Source organism: Lolium rigidum, unplaced genomic scaffold (assembly GCF_022539505.1).
Source record: "Lolium rigidum isolate FL_2022 unplaced genomic scaffold, APGP_CSIRO_Lrig_0.1 contig_35232_1, whole genome shotgun sequence".
Classification (NCBI taxonomy): Eukaryota; Viridiplantae; Streptophyta; class Magnoliopsida; order Poales; family Poaceae; genus Lolium; species Lolium rigidum.
The window spans coordinates 79,519-99,683 of NW_025900310.1; the positions used below are offsets into that span (position 1 = coordinate 79,519).

At 44.2% G+C, this 20,165-nt stretch overlaps 1 protein-coding gene across 1 annotated transcript; it reads right to left on the reverse strand.

Moving 5' to 3' along the window:
• Positions 1-412: 412 nt before the first annotated feature.
• On the reverse strand, positions 413-7,620 carry LOC124681184 (COP1-interacting protein 7-like). The gene is made up of 10 exons (XM_047216128.1): positions 7,198-7,620; positions 6,534-6,713; positions 6,344-6,464; positions 6,222-6,261; positions 5,708-5,760; positions 5,544-5,605; positions 5,107-5,259; positions 3,393-3,577; positions 1,516-2,990; positions 413-1,022 (listed from the first exon to the last, which is right to left on the reverse strand). The coding sequence occupies exons 1-10, from the start codon at positions 7,254-7,256 to the stop codon at positions 732-734; spliced, it is 2,619 nt and encodes an 872-aa protein (XP_047072084.1). The 5' UTR covers positions 7,257-7,620; the 3' UTR covers positions 413-731.
• Positions 7,621-20,165: the final 12,545 nt, after the last annotated feature.

Sequence of the window (20,165 nt, forward strand, 5' to 3'; positions counted from 1 at the left end):
CGCGAGTTCTGACGTTCCGTGAGGCGCCGGCGCACCCGATCCACGCCCTCAACGAAGGGGCCAGCACAGGGTTACCGACGTCTCTATTGGGCTCGAAAACACGCCGGCGCTTTTTGAGGCACACCGGTGAGCCCATTTTGGACACCGGCCCCCAAAAAGCTATCGGGTCCACTATGGGGCGCCCAGTGGAGATGCTCTTAACAGACGGTTCAGTGTACCATCACCTAGGTACTGACTCGTTAATCTCAGGTACTGATTACTGTCCTGGTACTGAATAATGCTTACCTAGATGCTTGGTCCATAGATGAATAGAATCTTTGCCCTGAGGCATAAATTGTTACCTTAAAAAAGGTAAAATTCGGCTGAAAAAATCCTCCACTGTCCAGACAAAGTGTTACGCTGTCTTCCCATGTGAACGCCCGGCCATCTGTGTCAAACACTGACCGGAACCTTCTCTAAATACATACACAGACAATATAGCATATTATCAACAAAAATAGATTCAGAGCTATTACAAGGCACGTTCAGGTTCAATCAAAGAATGAATATAATCATGCCAATTCAAAAGTACAATATCAGGCCACTGTAAGAAAGCTCCCTTTCCATCACCAATCTTGGAAACACCACCCTTTTCCTGTACAAAATGTTGCATAGATCTGCTCCTTGGTTCGAGCATGGGGTTACCAGGCTGAATAAATGACAGATACAAGATGTTACCCATGGAGTTTAACTCATGCCAGGCTTCTCCTCCGTGAGTGGTCTGTGGTGATCGACTTCGGATTCGAAGGATGGTCTGTCCCAGCAAAGCTTTTGGGCTCAGCAAGCCTCTTCAGTCGCTCACCCAATGGCTCGGTTGTCCCGCCACTTTTCTCTTTCTTCGCACCAGTAAATGATGGAGCTGATTTACTCAGGCCATTTGTGTGCTCTCTGCTTGCATTTGTAGAATCTTTCCCACTTCTTGTAGCGATCCTCTTCTGCCTCTCTAATTTAAGCCTCTCCAGACGCTTCATTTGCTCGTCTTCCTGGAAGTGAGACAAGCCACTGGGAGGTTAAATATACAGATGGAACAACCACGACAACAAAAAATCAATTCAAGGTAGAACAAGACCAGAGAAATCTCGAGAAATAAAACAAATGGATTGAATGAACATCTGTAAATATGTCAAAGAGCAGGTTGCTAAATCACATAAAAAGTCAGTTCATTTTCTGGAGATACTATACTATATTTGGAGCTGATAAGACTTCTGCATTCTACAGTATGAGACCAATAAAGTGCAAAAGTGACTGAAATTCTAAATTAGAAGTACTGCCTGCCTAACATTCCGTGGATTATTCTAATAAACTCTAGGAGATTGTTTTCACTCAGATATGATTGGAAAAAAGGAACACATTGTTTTCACTCAACTGGCAATAGGCACAGATAACACAACACATTTAAATCATGCAAAAGAGGAGTTTCAACTTCCAAACAAATCAAATGGAGATAAGAAGAAAAGGAATAAAATACGCCACTACCTGCTCTTTCTTCAGTTTCAGAAGGTCCGCTTTATATGCTCGCAGGTTCTGTGCACGCTTTTGTGCATCATTTAGTGGAGTCTTTGGAGCTGAAAGTCTCCTCAGCAAGGCCTCCTTCTTTCTTTTATCCAAACCGTCCTTTGCATTCTTTAGCTTCTGTTTCTCAGGCTTCTTTGCGTCACTATCTATACCATGTAAAACATCCTCTGCATTTGTGTCTTCGACCTTAACAATTGTCTGGATCTGCATGTGGCTATCATAATCCATTGATGGGTCATATCCAAATGAAGCATTGTCAAATCCACGATCTGGGATCAACTGGTCTGGCTCATAGAAAAGTTTAGTTTCAGATTTCCTGTCTGGTGTCTTCTGGATGCTATATGGAAGCTCAACATCTATGTCAATAGCAGTTCTGTTTTCTGGTCCATGGTTATCTTGTGAGTTGGATCTAACAGGAATCATAAACGACTCATCAGCCACACCATGCACGTTCTTGTCCACCTGAGTGGGACTCCTATACCTGGCTTCTGCAAGAGGATCCAACGAACTCCTCCTGTCTATTTGCCTGCCCTGACCATAGACCATGAAGTCGTCACTTGTCCCACTCCTGTATGCTCCACCACCAGCTTCTATCTCCTTCATTTCACCATTCATATAGCTTCTCCCTTCCCCCGACATCACTAGTTCATCATTAGACAGAACTCGCATAGCTCTAGTCCTCCCATTCGACGACTCAAAGCCTACTGCCCCTAGTTCATGGAAATTACCAGAGTCTCGCCCAGTTAAAAGAATAGGATCAGCAGTATTTACATTCTTTTTTCTGCTTGACGGGGGCTCTCTTTCACCAGAAAATAGTTCAGCATCATTAGATCTTGTTTTTTCTTCTGCTTTTAGCAAGAAATTTTGGAACGAACTCCAGTTTCCTTGGTCAGCATCTTGGCCAAAAGATGCTCCATCGTCTCCAGAGCCCATAGCAGTTTTCCTACCACCGTTTTTCTTTGAACTTGAGCTCTTATGCTTCCCGTCTCTTGACTTAGTGTGTGAATCATCGCTGTCCTCAGACCCAGCATCAGAACTTGACTGTGACTCACTCTCTGATGAACCATGCTTTTTTGATGTTACATTTACATTCCGGATAACAACTATACTAGGTTTCTTCTTCCCTGAGCGCTTACCCTTCTTATGTGACTTGCGTCCATGAGTACTCTCATTTTCTGAACTGCTATGATCACTTCCATCCTCCAGTGTTTCCGAGTCCTTACTGTCTGATGAGTGCTTCCTCGATGATCTCCTTCCCGAGTAGTGATGTCTTGGGTCATCCGCAGGAGGATATGGAGGGTAGTACGGATTCGCTCCAGGATAGTATGGCATGCCTTGCATATGATAAGGTGGGTAAACAGCTGCACCAGATGGAGGATGCATTGCCCATGGGGGATATGCCGCCTGATACCCTACCTGCTGAGCGGATTTTTGATCTGTGAAGCGAAAAGATATAACTTTATAAGCTCCAATGACCTTAAATCTTATATAAAAACACCCATGTTGAAATCAAAGGCACTGCAGCTTAACTGCAGCATATACTACTTACATGTTAACACAATACTTAAATGTAAAGATTCTTTCTGTTTGCAGATGAGATTTGTGAGTGCATTACCACTTCACAAACATCACTAAATTAAGAACAGGATGGATTAACATTGCAGATTGATATGAAGAGTACATGATAATCCAGGTTATCATTAGAGAGGAAAAACAGAATAGCGTCCCAACAAAATATCTCTTCCCAAAGATGAATATTTACATCTCGGAAGTGCCTTCAACCAATGTTTAAAATGTAAGTGAGGTACTTTTTTCGTAAGTTGTCGCAGACTACATACCAGCTTTAGCAGCATCCTCACCATTGGCTTCACCATTGGTAGCGCTGTCCCCCATAAACATAATGCCTGATGGATTAAAGGGAGGAAATTCAGAGCGTATAGACATTGCTTCAGGTTCAACTTCAATCCATTGTCCTGTCTCATGCTTTTTCTTCCACAGTTCAATGAACTGTGAGCATGCCCTCCTGTTTAATTGGGAACATGGGAGTGGTTAGCATGCAAGATATCGTGATGAATTCAGTACTAATATGCTGAAATAACTATGTTTCCGCAATTCAACTTAGGAAGGTGCGTTTTTTAGAAATACCGATGCAGGCTACATACAATATTAAATTGTTATAGAACAATAATTATTATTCCCTCCATTTCAAATTAGTTGATGCAGCTTTGCTCAGATTGCGTATCTAGAGACCTCTTCTTTTTAAGCTGAACACTGAGTTTCCTCACTGCATATTTTTAGTTTTTATGTATAAAAAGTAATTATTTACATGGCTGATGCTAGAGGATAGCCCCAAAGAAAGAAAAGCTAGCTAATTATACAAAGCTATCTACCCAGGTCCTAAGCCTCATATAAGATTTGCGCTTAGCCTTGTGGACCAATAAGGCCAGTTCAACCTTGAATTTTCGCCTGCAGCGATTTTTTTTCTCGAACACATGCCAAAGCATGCGCCATTATATATTAGAAGAATCCATCGAGAAGAAGGGAGCATACAAGGTGTAGCAAAGCTACAAGAAATTCAGAGAAAGCGAAAAAACTTTACAGGGCTAACTTAGTTAGGCCTACTATCCCTGGTCTAGATTATCATCGGGAGGTCTAGCATGTAAGGGTAGTCAACGAAGCGCCCTGGCGCCGGCCATCAACCACAGGTTGGCCTCATCTAGGATCTACTGAACCAAGTTATGTCTGTTGAGAGTTGCGTTCTTGAATACTGCATCATTTCTGGAGTAACCCCATTGAAAATAAAATCATTCCTAGTTGTCCAGATAGCCCAGGAACTAGGTTAGCTCATTTTGGAAAAAAGATTGCGTCAACTAATTTTTGGCTTTCTTTTATTTCTGCTGGGTTTCATTTCTAGCCAACCCGAACTTGCTTGGGAAAAGGCTTTGATGTTGTTGTTGTTGTTGTTGTGGAGTATAAATTGCAAATTTGCAACCACATCAAGTTCAAGAATAACAATAGAATGCCTACCATCAGTAACACAGTTGCCTCTACGGTATAATGTTGTAGCTGTTCTTGTTGGCAGTCAGAGATAATATTTCACATTTAAATAAACCCCCAAAAAAATCTGAGGTGTCAGGTGTCGGATAATGCTATATAATTGAGAACACGTTAAAGCACTCCAGCACATTTAAATAAGCCCCTAAACACATTTGAAGTATCAACATTATTCAAATTCCTCTATAGAATACCAGTCAGAGATGCAATCTTCAAGGCAAGTTAGGAGCCCTAGTGACAGGTTTAAAGCATGCAAGGTATAAAGATATGGTTGTGTTTGCAATAGATATGATAATCCCATTTGCTCGACCAGCGTTTGCCTAATTTAGTGTTTGTTTGACCGTTTTGTCCAATTTTGTGACCATTTTTTTACAGCAGGCTAATATAACTATCTAAGCAAAGTACAGTTCAGAACCACAGACTGCAAAAGCGGTTCAGAACCGCAGGCTATAATATAACTCCTGCATACAAAGAACTAAGTAGTGAAACACCACTTACATCAAACGTGAAGCACCAAAGCGCTCTGCAAATGCAATCAAGTAACCTAAGCTGTCAATGTCAAATCCAGCTGCCACAGAACGAGCAAAAGCCATAGCCTGCTCTTTCCGCAAGACATTTTTACGGGTTTCAAGTACTCTGAGTAACTGAACTCTGCAAAGTTGTATACAAAAAAGAACAAACTAATATCAGCAACTTTCAAGTGTAGGATAATATTAAGTAGTAAGCGAAACTAACTGCAATCTTTGGAGTACTATGCCATATAACAGTAGAGATCGGAACAATAAATAGACAAATGAAGACTCACGATTGATATTTCTCACTAAGATGTTGAAATAGAGATTTATTTATGAATTATATGAGTTTATCATGTTTTATTACATGAAGACTTCAAAAGAACAATTCGTGAAAGAATGTTTCTTTAGTTATTTGCATACTTTGAATTCTCCTCATGCACTGTAGTCTCATCCTGCATTGGTGGCGTAGACTCTGATCCAGGCTGTTATCAATCAAAAATCATGGTGCAATCATAATGTTAGACCATGATACATATATCATATATGGGAAGAAAATAGGCTATTATAATTACATATGGTCACACCTTGTAGAGAACAATCGCCTTATCTGCATCCATATCATATTTTGTGCGGTTACCTATTATCAGGCACGTTATGTTAGGATTTTTTATAACCAATAAATAAGTCTCAAGCTACACTAGAAACAATAATCGAAAGTGTTAAACAGTTCAATCCCTTCTCCAGTCTAGAGAAGTCGTTCGCTGGTTGAAGTAAGATGTTAAAAACATATAAAAGGTCAATCATATAGCATTAACACAGGCACTAAAACACCGAGTTTTGAGCTGTAAATAATAGTAAAGCTTGCGCTTGAATCACATAACATTAATTGGCCCCTCCTCCATACAGCCTAACAACTTTAAAGTTGCGTTCCATGTACCTAACTCAATAATGCAGATGTATAACGGCCAGACTGGATTGCCACTTGCATTCTTATATTGTTGATGGTTTGAGGAGATACGGTTAAAGATGTATACATTTCTCCACAGGCATGTACTATGATTAAAAAAAGTCAATAAAGGCGGTAGAATGTTATTGCACCTTCATTGCTTTCCGTCAATTTCCCTCCATGTTCTTCTACCTTCCCAATGGCAAACAAGAACATGTCATCTTTCTGAAAATAACAACTACTAGGAACTCATAGGCTCCAATTTCACACTTACAGATCTTAAGCCAAGACTATCATTGCTCTGGACAGCGATGGCATCCTCGAGCTGCAAGATCTCAGACTCTACGGTCGTGACACGCTCAAGCACCTCCGGAGTACTAACAAAGCGCACAAATCTGCAGAGGACAAGAATGAAATTACCTAACTGGCAACCGACAAAAAAAAATTGAAATCCAGACACGAACCTCTCCACGGTGCCTCTGGTAAACCAAGGCGTGTCAACCCCTGAACTCGGTTCAAGCGTGATCGAGTATCCTCCCTTTGCAATCTGGTCTTGGGCAGCCTTGAGGTGTGCCAGGAACGGCTTTAGCAAGCCGGAGGCTATCTTCTCCTTCCGGCCATTCACTATCAGAACCAAATCAAACCTGAAAACAGAGTGCAAGGACAGCTCCCATCAAATAGAATCTCTGGGATGGTGACTCGGCTAGTAGTCTAGTATTGCTACTCCCTGAAGCATTATTAAACAGTAAGGAACTTCCATGATCAAGAAAAGAATACGGGGCATCAATCGGCACTGGAATTATCAGATCTATTGTAATAATTAAACTAGTGTTATGAGAACTGCAGGCCCAATAGAAACAACAAAACATATTGTACTCCAAAACGCAACCAAATTACAACTAGAACCCTATATCTTAGGACAGGGAATCTGATTAAACCAACTCTCCAATCGTCACTTGTGACCAAATTAGGAAACCAGGGAACCATCGGAAATCTTAAGCTCTTTCTTTTTTGCCTAAAAGCATAGGACACACTGTTCTTGCTTCATACCAAGAGAACAAAAGCCCAAAGAATGCAAAGATGCGCCAAATTAGAGCCTCTTGTTGAGCAGATCTAGGATGCTCTCACCTGGTCCTGGTCGGGGTGAGCTGGAACACCGCCGCATCCAGCCGCGCGTCGGGCCTCATTGCAGAAGAACTCCACACAAGAGCTCCACAAGCTCCTCCTTGGTTTCCCACCACCTTTGTATCAGATCTCGCCCACAGATTGAACCAGAAAAAGGAGCAGGAATTGCGAGAACCGACGCTTTGCTTGGGTCAGATGCCAACCCCCACCGAGGGAAAGGGACAAGCAGCAGCGAGAGGAGAGTAAAGTGGGAGGCTGCTATAAGCAAATGCGGCTTTCGTGTGGAGCGAAGAAAAAAATCGAGGGAAATTCAAGAACATGGCATGGAGCAGAGGGGAATGTGAGAGTAATTAAGTCGCATACTGAGAAAGAATTAAGGAGGCAATAAGTATTATTGATAACGGCAGAACAACAGTGCGTGTTGTAGCAAGCCAGAGGAGAGGAGGGAGGGGGAGTGGTGCCAGTGGCATTTATCAGTGGACAAAATATTGCCAAAAGACGTATTTTTCACTTTGATCCCTGCACTTTACTAATATTCGTACATAAAATAAAATAAAGGTTGGTCGCTGGAAGAATTTTTTTAGAGCTTGCAATTCCGGTGCTTGTCAGGAGAAGGCGCCATTTCAACCACCGTTACAGCGTGACAGCCGACACGCAAACAAAGCAGCGGAAGAAAGGGATTTTGACAAAGGAAGTCACTGTGTTGCAGCTGTATCGCATACATCGTAACAGACTAAGAGCATCTCTGGCCGCGTCCCCTAAAACGTCCCCCAAAGCAATTTGCGCGCCGACCAAAAAACCGTTCCAGCCGCGTCCCTCAAAGCTCATTTTTGTCCGGTGCGGTTCGATACGGTGTCCGGCGTCCCGAGCCCGTCCCCGTCCCACAGGGGACGCTCCGGGACGCCGGACACACCGAAAAGCGAGGCGGGCTCCCACATGTCGGCGACTATTTGCATAAACCGTTGGTTCGCGCCTCTTTTCTCGTCGCTCCTTCCTTCCCGCGCCCCCACCCCACCGCCGCCGTTGGATTTCCCGACCGTTTGGGCATCTGATCTCTGCTAAGAGTCGGCACCGTTGTCGCGGCTGGGGCTCCCGCCGGTCGTGTCGCCGCCGCCGCTTCGCCAGCGCGTCCCAGAACGCACCGTCAAATCCGCCCCACCTCCACGCACAGAAGGTGCTCGACGACTTGCCATGTAGGCGCGATTGGCCGCTGTTTGTTGCGTCGTCTGCCTCGGCACAATTTTAACCATTGATTTTGCTTTAGCCATGGACAGCGACGATGAGATGTTTGCCCTGCTGCTGGAGGACGAGCAAGCCTTCGACGACGACCTGCGGGAGCATTTGCTGATCATCGCGTCCCTCCAGGACATGGTTGACGCCGAGGCGAGAGAGACGCGGAGGACAGGCGGGAAGAGGAAGTCGCGCCGCGGAGGATCAAGGCGGGGAAGAAGGAAGTCGAAGCCCCGACGAGAGGATGGAGGGGCATGCCATGCCGCACAATGACTACTTCGCCGATGATGCAACACATGCCGACAATTTTCGGCGCCGGTACGAGATGAGCAAGGGGATGTTCATGAATATCCTCCACGACGTTCGAGAGTTCGACCCCTACTTCAAGCTCAAGCTCGACGCCGTAGGCGTTGTCGGGTTCTCGTCCATTCGAAGTGCACCGCCGCCATGAGGATGCTTGCATACGGAACACCTGCCGATACACGGGACGACTACCTTCGCATGAGTGAGTCTACCGCCATTGAGTGCATGTACAAGTTTTGCCGAGTCTGTGGTGGGAAAGTTTGGCAAATACTATTTGAGAGGGCCAACCGAGGAAGAGACCGCAAGGATCATGGCACAAAATGCTGCCGGAGGATTCCCCGGAATGCTTGGAAGCATCGATTGCATGCACTCGGGCATGGAAGAACTGCCCGTTTGCTTGGCAAGGTATATACAAAGGGCGTCATGGATATTGCAGGTGTGGTGCTTGAAGCCGTGGCGGATTATGACATGTGGATTTGGCATTCTTTTCTTTGGCATGGCGGGATCACACAATGACATCAACGTGTTGCAGCTAGCCTCCGGTGTTCAGCCGACTAGTGGAAGGGCATGCTCCACCATGCAACTATGAGATCAATGGCCACGAATATACCAAAGGCTATTATCTAGCCGATGGTATATATCCAAAATGGGCCACTTTTGTCAAAACAATCTCGAATCCATCGAGTCTGAAGAATTCCCACTTTGCTATGCGACAGGAGGCTTGCAGGAAGGATGTTGAGCGGGCATTTGGTGTGCTTCAAGCACAATTTGCCATTGTCCGGTACCCTGCTCTAAGCTGGTCTCACGACCAAATGTGGGAGGTGATGCAGGCTTGCACTACAAGAAAAGTTGCCATGGCCGACGAAGTTGAAGTCGCGTCGTGGTTGCTGGTGTACCATGGCCGACGATTTTTGGTCTCTCCGTTGTGCATGTCAAAACGTTTTTTTCTCGTTTTTGAGGCCACCTAGCCCGACGAAAACGGCCAAAACGTCGCGTATGGTGGCCCGGGACGTGGTGCATCTCGAATTCTCGGGTTCGCTAGCCGAGTCAACGCAAATCCGCACCGCCGAGGGATGTAGGGCCCAGATGGCAGCCTCTCTGGCGTTGTTTTTTTTCTCGATCGCGCCATCTCGTTCAACGCTCTCCGATCGAGCCGTTTACGATGCAGGATCATGGGTCCCGCATGTCATCCTCTATGAACCAAAATTCTTTCTATTCTTGGATTTTTTTGACCCCTGATTTCTGGCTACTTCCTTTTTCTTTTGATCCCTTGCCGCCTTGGAAACGTTGAGACCGCTGCTGCTAAATGGGACCCACATGTCATCCTCTATGTGCAATCAACTTTCTTTTCTTGGAGTTTTTTTGGCACCTCATATTTGGTCACTTGCCTTTTTCTTTCGATCTCCTGCCGCCTCTCAAACGGTGATATCGCTGCTGCTAAATGGGACCCGCATGTCATCCTCTATGTACTATAAAACTTTCTTTTCTTGAATTATTTTTGGCTCTTCATATTTGGTCACTTGCCTTTTTCTTTCGATCCCGTGCAACCTCTCAAACGGTGATACCGCTGCTGCTAAATGGGACCCGCATGTCATCCTCTATGTACTATAAAACTTTCTTTTTTTGAATTATTTTTGGCTCCTCATATTTGGTCACTTGCCTTTTTCTTTCGATCCCCTACCGCCTCTCAAACGGTGATACCGCTGCTGCTAAATGGGACCCGCATGTCATCCTCTATGTACTATAAAACTTTCTTTTCTTGAATTATTTTTGGCTCCTCATATTTGGTCACTTGCCTTTTTCTTTCGATCTCATGCCACGTTTGAAACGTTGAGGAACCTGTCGGCTCATGGGACCCGCATGTCATCCTCTATGTGCTATAAAAGTTTGTTTTCTTGGATTTTTTTTCACCCTCCGATTTTTGGCTATTTCCTTTTTCTTTCGATCCCCTGCCGCCTTGGAAACGTTGAGTAAGTCGCTGCTTCATGGGACCCGCATGTCATCCTCTATGTACAATCAAGTTTCTTTTCTTGAATTATTTTTGGATCCTGATATTTGGTCACTTGCCTTTTTCTTTCGATCTCATGCCACGTTTGAAACGTTGAGGAACCTGCTGGCTCATGGGACCCGCATGTCATCCTCTATGTGCTATAAAAGTTTATTTTCTTTGTTTTTTTCACCCTCTGATTTTTGGCTATTTTCTTTTTCTTTTGATCCCCTGCCGCCTTGGAAACGTTGGGTAAGCTGCTGACTCATGGGACCCGCATGCAACTTTCTTTTTCTTTTGATCTCAAGCCGCATTTGAAACGTTGAGACCGCTGCTGCTAAATGGGACCCGCATGTCATCCTCTATGTACAATAAAGTTTCTTTTCTTGGATTATCTTTGGCTCCCGATATTTTGTCACTTGCCTTTTTCTTTCGATCTCATGCCGCCTTTGAAACGTTGAGTAAGCTGCTGGCTCATGGGTCCCGCATGTCATCCTCTACGAACAATAAAAGTTTTCTTTCTTGGAGTTATTTTTGACCCCTAATTTCTGGCTATTTGCCTTTTTCTTTTGATCTCCTGCCCCCTCTGAAACGATGAGGACGCTGTTGGCAGGTCGGTCCCACATGTCATCCTCTATGAACAATAAAAGTTTCCTTTGATGGATTTATTTTGAACCCCTAATTAATTTCTGGATATTTCCTTTTTTCTTTTGATCCCCTGCCGCTTTGGAATCGTTGAGGATGCTGCTGCCTCATGGGTCCCGCATGTCATCCTCTCAGAACGATAAATGTTTCTTTTCTTGGATTTTGTTGACCAAACGATTTTTGGCTTATTTTTTCTTTCGATCTCCTGCAGCCATTAAAACGTTGACGACGCTGAGGATGCTGCTGCCTCATGGGTCCCACATGTCAGCCTCTATGAACAATAAACGCTGAGGATGCTGCTGCCTCATGGGTCCCGCATGTCATCCTCTTATAACGAAAATGTTTCTTTTCTTGGATTTTTTACCAACTAGATTTTTGGTTTATTTTTTCTTTCCATCCCTGCCGCCTTTAAAACGTTGACGACGACTGTTGGCTCATGGGTCCCCGATGTCGGCCTCCCCGTACAAGAAACATGTGATATCTTGATTATTTTGCGAGACAATAAACAGTGTATTTCGCTCTGAGCTATTGCAAACGGATAAATTAAATCTTTATTTTTACATAAACAAACTTATATGTTGAATCTCCTTGTTTTGTGTTTTTGCGAAGCATAGGACTTTCCTGTTTTTTAGAAAAATCCGAACTTTCCTGTTTTGGAGTGGGCTGAAATTGTACGAGTCAAAAGGCCCGGCGAGGATAGTTCGAAGGCCCAGATGTCCAGATGCAGCCCAATTGAAATCTTTCTTTTCTTGGATTTTTTTCACCCCCTGATTTCTGGCTACTTCATTTTTCTTTTGGTCCTGTGCCACCTTGAAAATGTTGAGACCGCTGCTGCAAAGTGGGACCCGCATGTCATCCTCCCATGTACAATAAAATTTATTTTCTTGGATTATTTTTGGCTCCTGATATTTGGTCACTTGCCTTTTTCTTTCAATCTCATGCCGACTTTGAAACGTTGAGGAAGCTGCTGGCTCATGGGTCCCGCATGTCATCCTCTATGAACAATAAAAGTTTCCTTTGTTGGATTTATTTTTTACCCCTAATTTCCGGCTATTTGCCTTTTTATTTTGATCCCTGCCCCCTTTGAAACGATGACTACGCGAGTGGCAGGTCGGTCCCACATGTCATCCTCTATGAACAATAAAGGTTTCCTTTGATAGATTTATTTTTGACCCTAATTAATTTTCGGCTATTTCCTTTTTTATTTTGATCCCCTGCCGCCTTGGAATAGTTGAGGATGCTGCTGCCTCATGGGTCCCGCATGTCATCCTCTCAGAAAGGTAAATGTTTCATTTCTTGGATTTTGTTTACCAACTGATTTTTGGCTTTTTTTGTTTCGATCTCCTGCCGCCTTTAAAACGTTGACAACGCTGCTGCCTCATGGGTCCCCAATGTCAGCCTCCCCGTACTGCAAATCCTCTTTCTGCAAAGGTTGTATTTATAGCTAGATAGCTAAGGTGGATTCGAATCTGTCGTGGTTCAGGTAGCTCAGGTAAGCCTTCTTGCACTGATTAATGGAACTAGTGTATAGCAAGGTCAAGACATGTGGCTCGGTGTAATGAATCTATTTGAATCATGTTGTGGATTCAATCCGATAGTTCTCTAACAGGTCAGCCAAAATAGAAATTAAGTTTTTTTCTAAAACGGAAATGCAAATTAAGATGAACACAAACATTAGTTATCATAATAGCCGATCATACATACATACTTGCGAAGAGCAAAAGCTTGCCGAGTTTTACCACCCATACAATTAATTAGCGAGTTCGAGATAAGATAACCTTATATAAGTATAACTACAAATGCATTTGCTAAGGGCTCATGGGACAACGAGAACTAGACAACCGCAAACTTTATGACCAACATGTCGCGGCGGCATCGAAAGATCTTGACCTTCAACTTTGATCCAATGCGAAGTTTGGCACCGTCAATGAACTTTTTCCACCTGGAAGTAACGACCAAGCGGCCATCCGTGGGACCGACGGAGTACCGTCCCTCCACGGTGAGACCTTCACTCTCCATGACGAGGGAAATCTTGCCCCTTCGGCCGGCATTGAGATCCTTGGAGATACTTTTAGGCAATTTCTGATTCAAAGCAAGAGATACCACCTAAAATTAGTCAATGGCACCAATGCACGAAGACTGAACCATGTGAGACTTTGAGTAGAGAAGACATCAAGATAAGAGCGAGTTATGCTTTGTCATATACTCACGAACATAGCCTTCGGATGCGTCCTGGTCACCACACGGGTGGCCACATCAATGAGCCGAGACCTCGGTGATACAGTGCGGGCGAGTGCGGGAGCCTGGGCTGGTACACGAGCTGGTGCCGATGCGAGGAGACTGCTCGGGCGGGTGCAATAAACGGTGCCTCTAGAGGAACCGGTGCTGATGCGAGAGGCTGTTGGGAAGGTGCGTATACGGTGCGGCTAGAGGAACCGGTGCTTGATGCAGGAGCATGATGGGCAGGTGTAGTATATGGGGCCTCTACAGGAACCAATGCTGATGTAGGGGCCTGCTGGGTAGATGCAGTAAACGGAGCTGGTATAGGATCCGGTGCTGATGCAGGAGAGTGGGAAGCCGGTGCCGGTGCTGGTGTGGGTGCCCTTTGTGACATCCGCTCCTATTCCATCAGGGGATCTATAACTTTGATCATGTTAAACCCAACAAGCTAGAACAGAGGGAATGGTTTAGAACAACTGCCCAGAATGCAGTAATAAAAGGATATGAGTACAAAAAAGTTACATAATATATATTTCGAAGTGTCTCCAACTCTGTAAGCAGTTACGTATATCTGCCCGTTTGAGTTTCTGATCCTCAGCTCGTCACCCTTCTTCAGACCGTAGTCAAAAGCAAACTTTCTCCAATCATGTCCATACAAATATGTGATGGCCTGCGTCTTGTAGACATACACCTCATAGACCATGTAGGTGTTCATCAATTTTCCATTGCCATGCATAGTGAAAGACCCTTCATGCGGACACATCTCGGTTAATCATTGGACGAAGTTCACAAGGTACGATCTGCATGGTGAAAATTGATACTAATGTAAGAAGCGGGAAGACTAAAAACAAGACTTTACTATATGCCAATTCATGCTAAACCACCGAGAATACATACCTGTAACTCTGTGAAGGAGTTATTAGAAAGGTAGATAGAGCCATAGGAGGTGTTATATGCGGGGTATGTACATGGGCCCGCCATATTCCCACAAGCTCGGCATCGGGATGGTGAAGGAAACATGGGAGGTACTACTGGTGCGTAGCGCTGAATGTAAGTGGAAGAATTAGGTTGTGTAAAGTGCATAGTTCAGAGCAATGCAAATGTTGACAAGCGAGTGCATAACACTATGTTACAAAGTGAACAGTCAAAATTTAGTGTATGATGAATATAAGCATGCTAATTTGGCGTTTCCGAATTCCAAAAAGCATTAGACGGAGCCGGTGATAATATCAGACATAAATCATGGCATGTATATGTGGCTTAAGAAAATATACCCGAACCCTTGGATGGTTACGGCCCGGGTGGTCCTTGGACTTGAGCTTATATAAGCATCCGGAAGGTGGGGCCGACGATAACTTGGTGGCAGCCTCTGCGGATGCCTCATCGGCGGCGGTTGCAATCCTTTTGACCAATGAAGGCTTAGCGGTTTCGATCGCATATGAAAATTGAAGAGCAACGGACATCGGCGGTGATATATAAAATGAATCTATGAGACAACGATGCATATAGTGCTGGATGTAAGTGGAAGAATAGGGTTGTGTGTGTTTCGAACTATTGGTAAGCATTAGACAAAGCCGGCAATAAACGGACAAATCAAATCATGTATGAGGATTAAGAAAATATACACACTTCTCGAAAAGGATACCACCCAGCTGGCCCGTGGCCTTGTGCTTGAGGAGGTTTTCAGAAGATGGTAGCGGCACCATCGTCTTCACAACAGCCTCATCTCAGGATCATTTTTTCCATTTGAGTAGAGGCACAGAAGCTTCATCCTGCATATGTATGTGGATTAAGAAAATATACCAGATTCATTAAAAGGTCACCACCCAGCTGGCCCATGGCCTCCTGCTTGTAGAGGTTTTCGGATGATGGTGCCGACACCATCGTCCTCACAGCAGCCTCATCAGCCTCATTTTGCATCCACTTGAGTAAAGGCGCAGCAGTTTCGACTGCATAAGAATGGGAACGGATCTCAGCGAGTGATATTGAATGACTGCGAGACAGACGATGCATATAGTCCTGGATGTAAGTGGAAGGATATGGCTGTGTATGGACAACAGTTCACAACAATGCAAGGGTGTGTTCGGTTACGAAACGGCGTGGAATGGAATGGAATGGTTCCATTTCGAGAGGAATGGAATGGTTACATTTTTGTTCGGTTGGGAAAAATGGAGAGCAGAACAGATCGAGGTTAAACTAATCATTTGTCTCAAAATTGTAATTAGCAATTGTAAATGACATTTTAATCTCAAAGTCGTAATTAACAGCGCCTAATGGTGCTCTTTTAATCTAAAAATCGTAATTACACTACAAGAAAAGTTGCCATGGCCGACGAAGTTGAAGTCGCGCCGTGGTTGCTAGTGTACCATGGCCGACGATTTTTGGTCCCTCCGTGATGCATGTCAAAACTTTTTTTTTCTCGTTTTTGAGGCCACCTAGCCCGACGAAAGCGGCCAAAACGTCGCGTATGGTGGCCCGGGACGTGGTGCATCTCGAAATCTCGGGTTCGCCGGCCGAGTCAACGCAAATCCGCACCGCCGAGGGATGTAGGGCCCGGATGGCAGCCTCTCGGCATTGTTTTTTTCTCGATCGCGCCATCTCGTTCAACGTTCTCCGATCGAGCCGTTTACGATGCAGGATCATGGGTCCCGCATGTCATCCTCTATGAACCAAAATTCTTTCTATTCTTGGATTTTTTTGACCCCCGATTTACGGCTACTTCCTTTTTCTTTTGATCCCTTGCCGCCTTGGAAACGTTGAGACCGCTGTTGCTAAATGGGACCCGCATGTCATCCTCTATGTGCAATCAACTTTCTTTTCTTGGAGTTTTTTTGGCACCTCAAATTTGGTCACTTGCCTTTTTCTTTCGATCCCTGCCGCCTCTCAAACGGTGATACCGCTGCTGCTAACTGGGACCCGCATGTCATCCTCTATGCACTATAAAACTTTCTTTTCTTGAATTATTTTTGGCACCTCATATTTGGTCACTTACCTTTTTCTTTCGATTCCCTGCCGCCTCTCAAACGGTGATACCGCTGCTGCTAAATGGGACCCGCATGTCATCCTCTATGTACTATAAAACTTTCTTTTCTTGGAGTTTTTTTGGCACCTCAAATTTGGTCACTTGCCTTTTTCTTTCGATCCCCTGCCGCCTCTCAAACGGTGATACCGCTGCTCGCTAACTGGGACCCGCATGTCATCCTCTATGTACTATAAAACTTTCTTTTCTTGAATTATTTTTGGCACCTCATATTTGGTCACTTACCTTTTTCTTTCGATCCCCTGCCGCCTCTCAAACGGTGATACCGCTGCTTGCTAAATGGGACCCGCATGTCATCCTCTATGTACTATAAAACTTTCTTTTCTTGGAGTTTTTTTTGGCACCTCAAATTTGGTCACTTGCCTTTTTCTTTCGATCCCCTGCCGCCTCTCAAACGGTGATACCGCTGCTGCTAACTGGGACCCGCATGTCATCCTCTATGTACTATAAAACTTTCTTTTCTTGAATTATTTTTGGCACCTCATATTTGGTCACTTACCTTTTTCTTTCGATCTCATGCCACGTTTGAAACGTTGAGGAACCTGCAGGCTCATGGGACCCGCATGTCATCCTCTATGTACTATAAAAGTTCATTTTCTTGGTTTTTTTTCACCCTCTGGTTTTTGGCAATTTCTTTTTTCTTTTGATCCCCTGTCGCCTCTCAAACGGTGATACCGCTGCTGCTAAATGGGACCCGCATGTTGATGTCTACGGGAGCTTCTATTCTTGTAGACAGTGTTGGGCCTCCAAGAGCAGAGGTTTGTAGAACAGCAGCAAGTTTCCCTTAAGTGGATTACCCAAGGTTTATCGAACTCAGGGAGGAAGAGGTCAAAGATATCCCTCTCATGCAACCACGCAACCACAAAGCAAGAAGTCTCTTGTGTCCCCAACACACCTAATAGGTGCACTAGTTCGGCGAAGAGATAGTGAAATACGGGTGGTATGAATAAGTAGTAGCAACGGCACCAGAAAAGTGCTTTGCCCAGGACAGTAAACAAGCAGTAGTAACGCAGCAGTAGTAACGCAGCAAAACAGTAAACAAGCAGAGATAGCAGTATTTAGGAAAAAAGCCTAGGGATTACACTTTCACTAGTGGACACTCTCAACATTGATCACATAACAGAATAGATAAATGCATACTCTACACTCTTGTTGGATGATGAACACATTGCGTAGGATTACACGAACCCTCAATGCCGGAGTTAACAAGCTCCACAATAATGCTCATATTTTAGTAACCTTTAGTGTAAGATAGATCAAGAGACTAAACCAAGTACTAGCATAGCATGCACACCGTAACCTTCATGCATATGTAGGAGGAATAGATCACATCAATATTATCATAGCAATAGTTAACTCCACAATCTACAAGAGATCATGATCATAGCCTACGACAAGAACCACACGGTGCACGCACTAGTCACCTTTACACACATGCAGGAGGAATAGAACTACTTTAATAACATCACTAGAGTAGCACATAGATGAATTGTGATACAAAACTCATATGAATCTCAATCATGTAAAGCAGCTCATGAGATCATTGTATTGAAGTACATGGAGAGAGATTAACCACATAGCTACTGGTACAGCCCCGAGCCTCGATAGAGAACTACTCCCTCCTCATGGGAGCAGCAGCGGTGATGAAGATGGCGGTGGAGATGGCAGCGGTGTCGATGGAGAAGCCTTCCGGGGGCACTTCCCCGCTCCGGCAGGGTGCCGGAACAGAGACTCCTGTCCCCCAGATCTTGGCTTCGCGATGGCGGCGGCTCTGGAAGGTTTCTGTGGGTTTCGTTCTTCGTATCAGGGTTTTCGCGACAGAGGCTTTATATAGGCGAAGAGGCGGCGCAGGAGGGTCGAAGGGGTGGCCACACCATAGGGCGGCGCGGCCAGGGCCTGGGCCGCGCCGGCCTATGGTGCAGGTGGCTCGTGGCCCCCTACTGGTCCTTCTCGGGTCTTCGGATGCTTCCGGTGAAAATAGGAACTCGGGTCTTGATTTCGTCCGATTCAGAGAATATTTCGTTACTAGGATTTACTGAAACCAAAAACAGCGAGAAAACGACAGCGGCACTTCGGCATCTTGTTAATAGGTTAGTTCCAGAAAATGCACGAATATGACATAAAGTGTGCATAAAACATGTAGGTATCATCAATAATGTGGCATGGAACACAAGAAATTATCGATACGTCGGAGACGTATCGGCATCCCTAAGCTTAGTTACTGCTCGTCCCGAGCGAGTAAAACGATAACAAAGATAATTTACGAAGTGATATGCCATCATAACCTTGATCATACTATTTGTAAACATATGTAGTGGATGCAGCGATCAAAACAATGGTAATGACATGAGTAAACAAGTGAATCATATAGCAAAGACTTTTCATGAATAGTACTTCAAGACAAGTATTAATAAGTCTTGCATAAGAGTTAACTCATAAAGCAATAAATCAAAGTAAAGGTATTGAAGCAACACAAAGGAAGATTAAGTTTTCAGCGGTTGCTTTCAACTTGTAACATGTATATCTCATGGATAATAGTCAATATAGAGTAATATAACAAGTACAATATGCAAGTATGTAGGAATCAATGCACGGTTCACACAAGTGTTTGCTTCTTGAGGTGGAGAGAAATAGGTGAACTGACTCAACATAAAAGTAAAGAGAATGGTCCTTCAAAGAGGAAAGCATCGATTGCTATATTTGTGCTAGAGCTTTTATTTTGAAAACATGAAACAATTTTGTCAACGGTAGTAATAAAGCATATGAGTTATGTACATTATATCTTACAAGTTGCAAGTCTCATGCATAGTATACTAATAGTGCCCGCACCTTGTCCTAATTAACTTGGACTACCGGATCTTTGCAATGCACATGTTTTGACCAAGTGTCACAATGGGGTACCTCCATGCCGCTTGTACAAAGGTCTAAGGAGAAAGCTCGCATTTTGGATTTCTCGCTTTTGATTATTCTCAACTTAGACATCCATACCGGGACAACATGGACAACGAGATAATGGACTCCTCTTTAATGCATAAGCATGTGGCAACAATTATTATTCTCATATGAGATTGAGGATATGTGTCCAAAGCTGAAACTTCCACCATGAATCATGGCTTTAGTTAGCGGCCCAAAGTTCTTCTCTAACAATATGCATGCTCCAACCATGAAGGTGGTAGATCTCTCTTGCTTCGGACAAGACGGACATGCATAGCAACTCACATGATATCCAACAAAGAATAGTTGATGGCGTCCCCGAAACATGGTTATCGCACAACAAGCAACTTAATAAGAGATAAAGTGCATAAGTACATATTCAATACCACAATAGTTTTTAAGCTATTTGTCCCATGAGCTATGTATTGCAAAGGTGAATGATGGAATTTTAAAGGTAGCACTCAAGCAATTTACTTTGGAATGGCGGATAAATACCATGTAGTAGGTAGATATGGTGGACACAAATGGCATAGTGGTTGGCTCAAGTATTTTGGATTCTCTCTCACACACACATACCTAGAGGGGGGAAAAAAAATACAGAATTTTTTTTTT

Excerpts from the sequence above, each read along its gene's own strand:
- LOC124681184 (XM_047216128.1), bottom strand. The coding sequence starts at position 7,256 with ATGAGGCCCGACGCGCGGCTGGATGCGGCGGTGTTCCAGCTCACCCCG. Across the intron at positions 6,714-7,197 it reads CTCACCCCGACCAGGACCAG|GTTTGATTTGGTTCTGATAG; the intron begins GTGAGAGCATCC and ends CTCTGTTTTCAG. Across the intron at positions 5,260-5,543 it reads GTGCATGAGGAGAATTCAAA|AGTTCAGTTACTCAGAGTAC; the intron begins GTATGCAAATAA and ends ACAACTTTGCAG.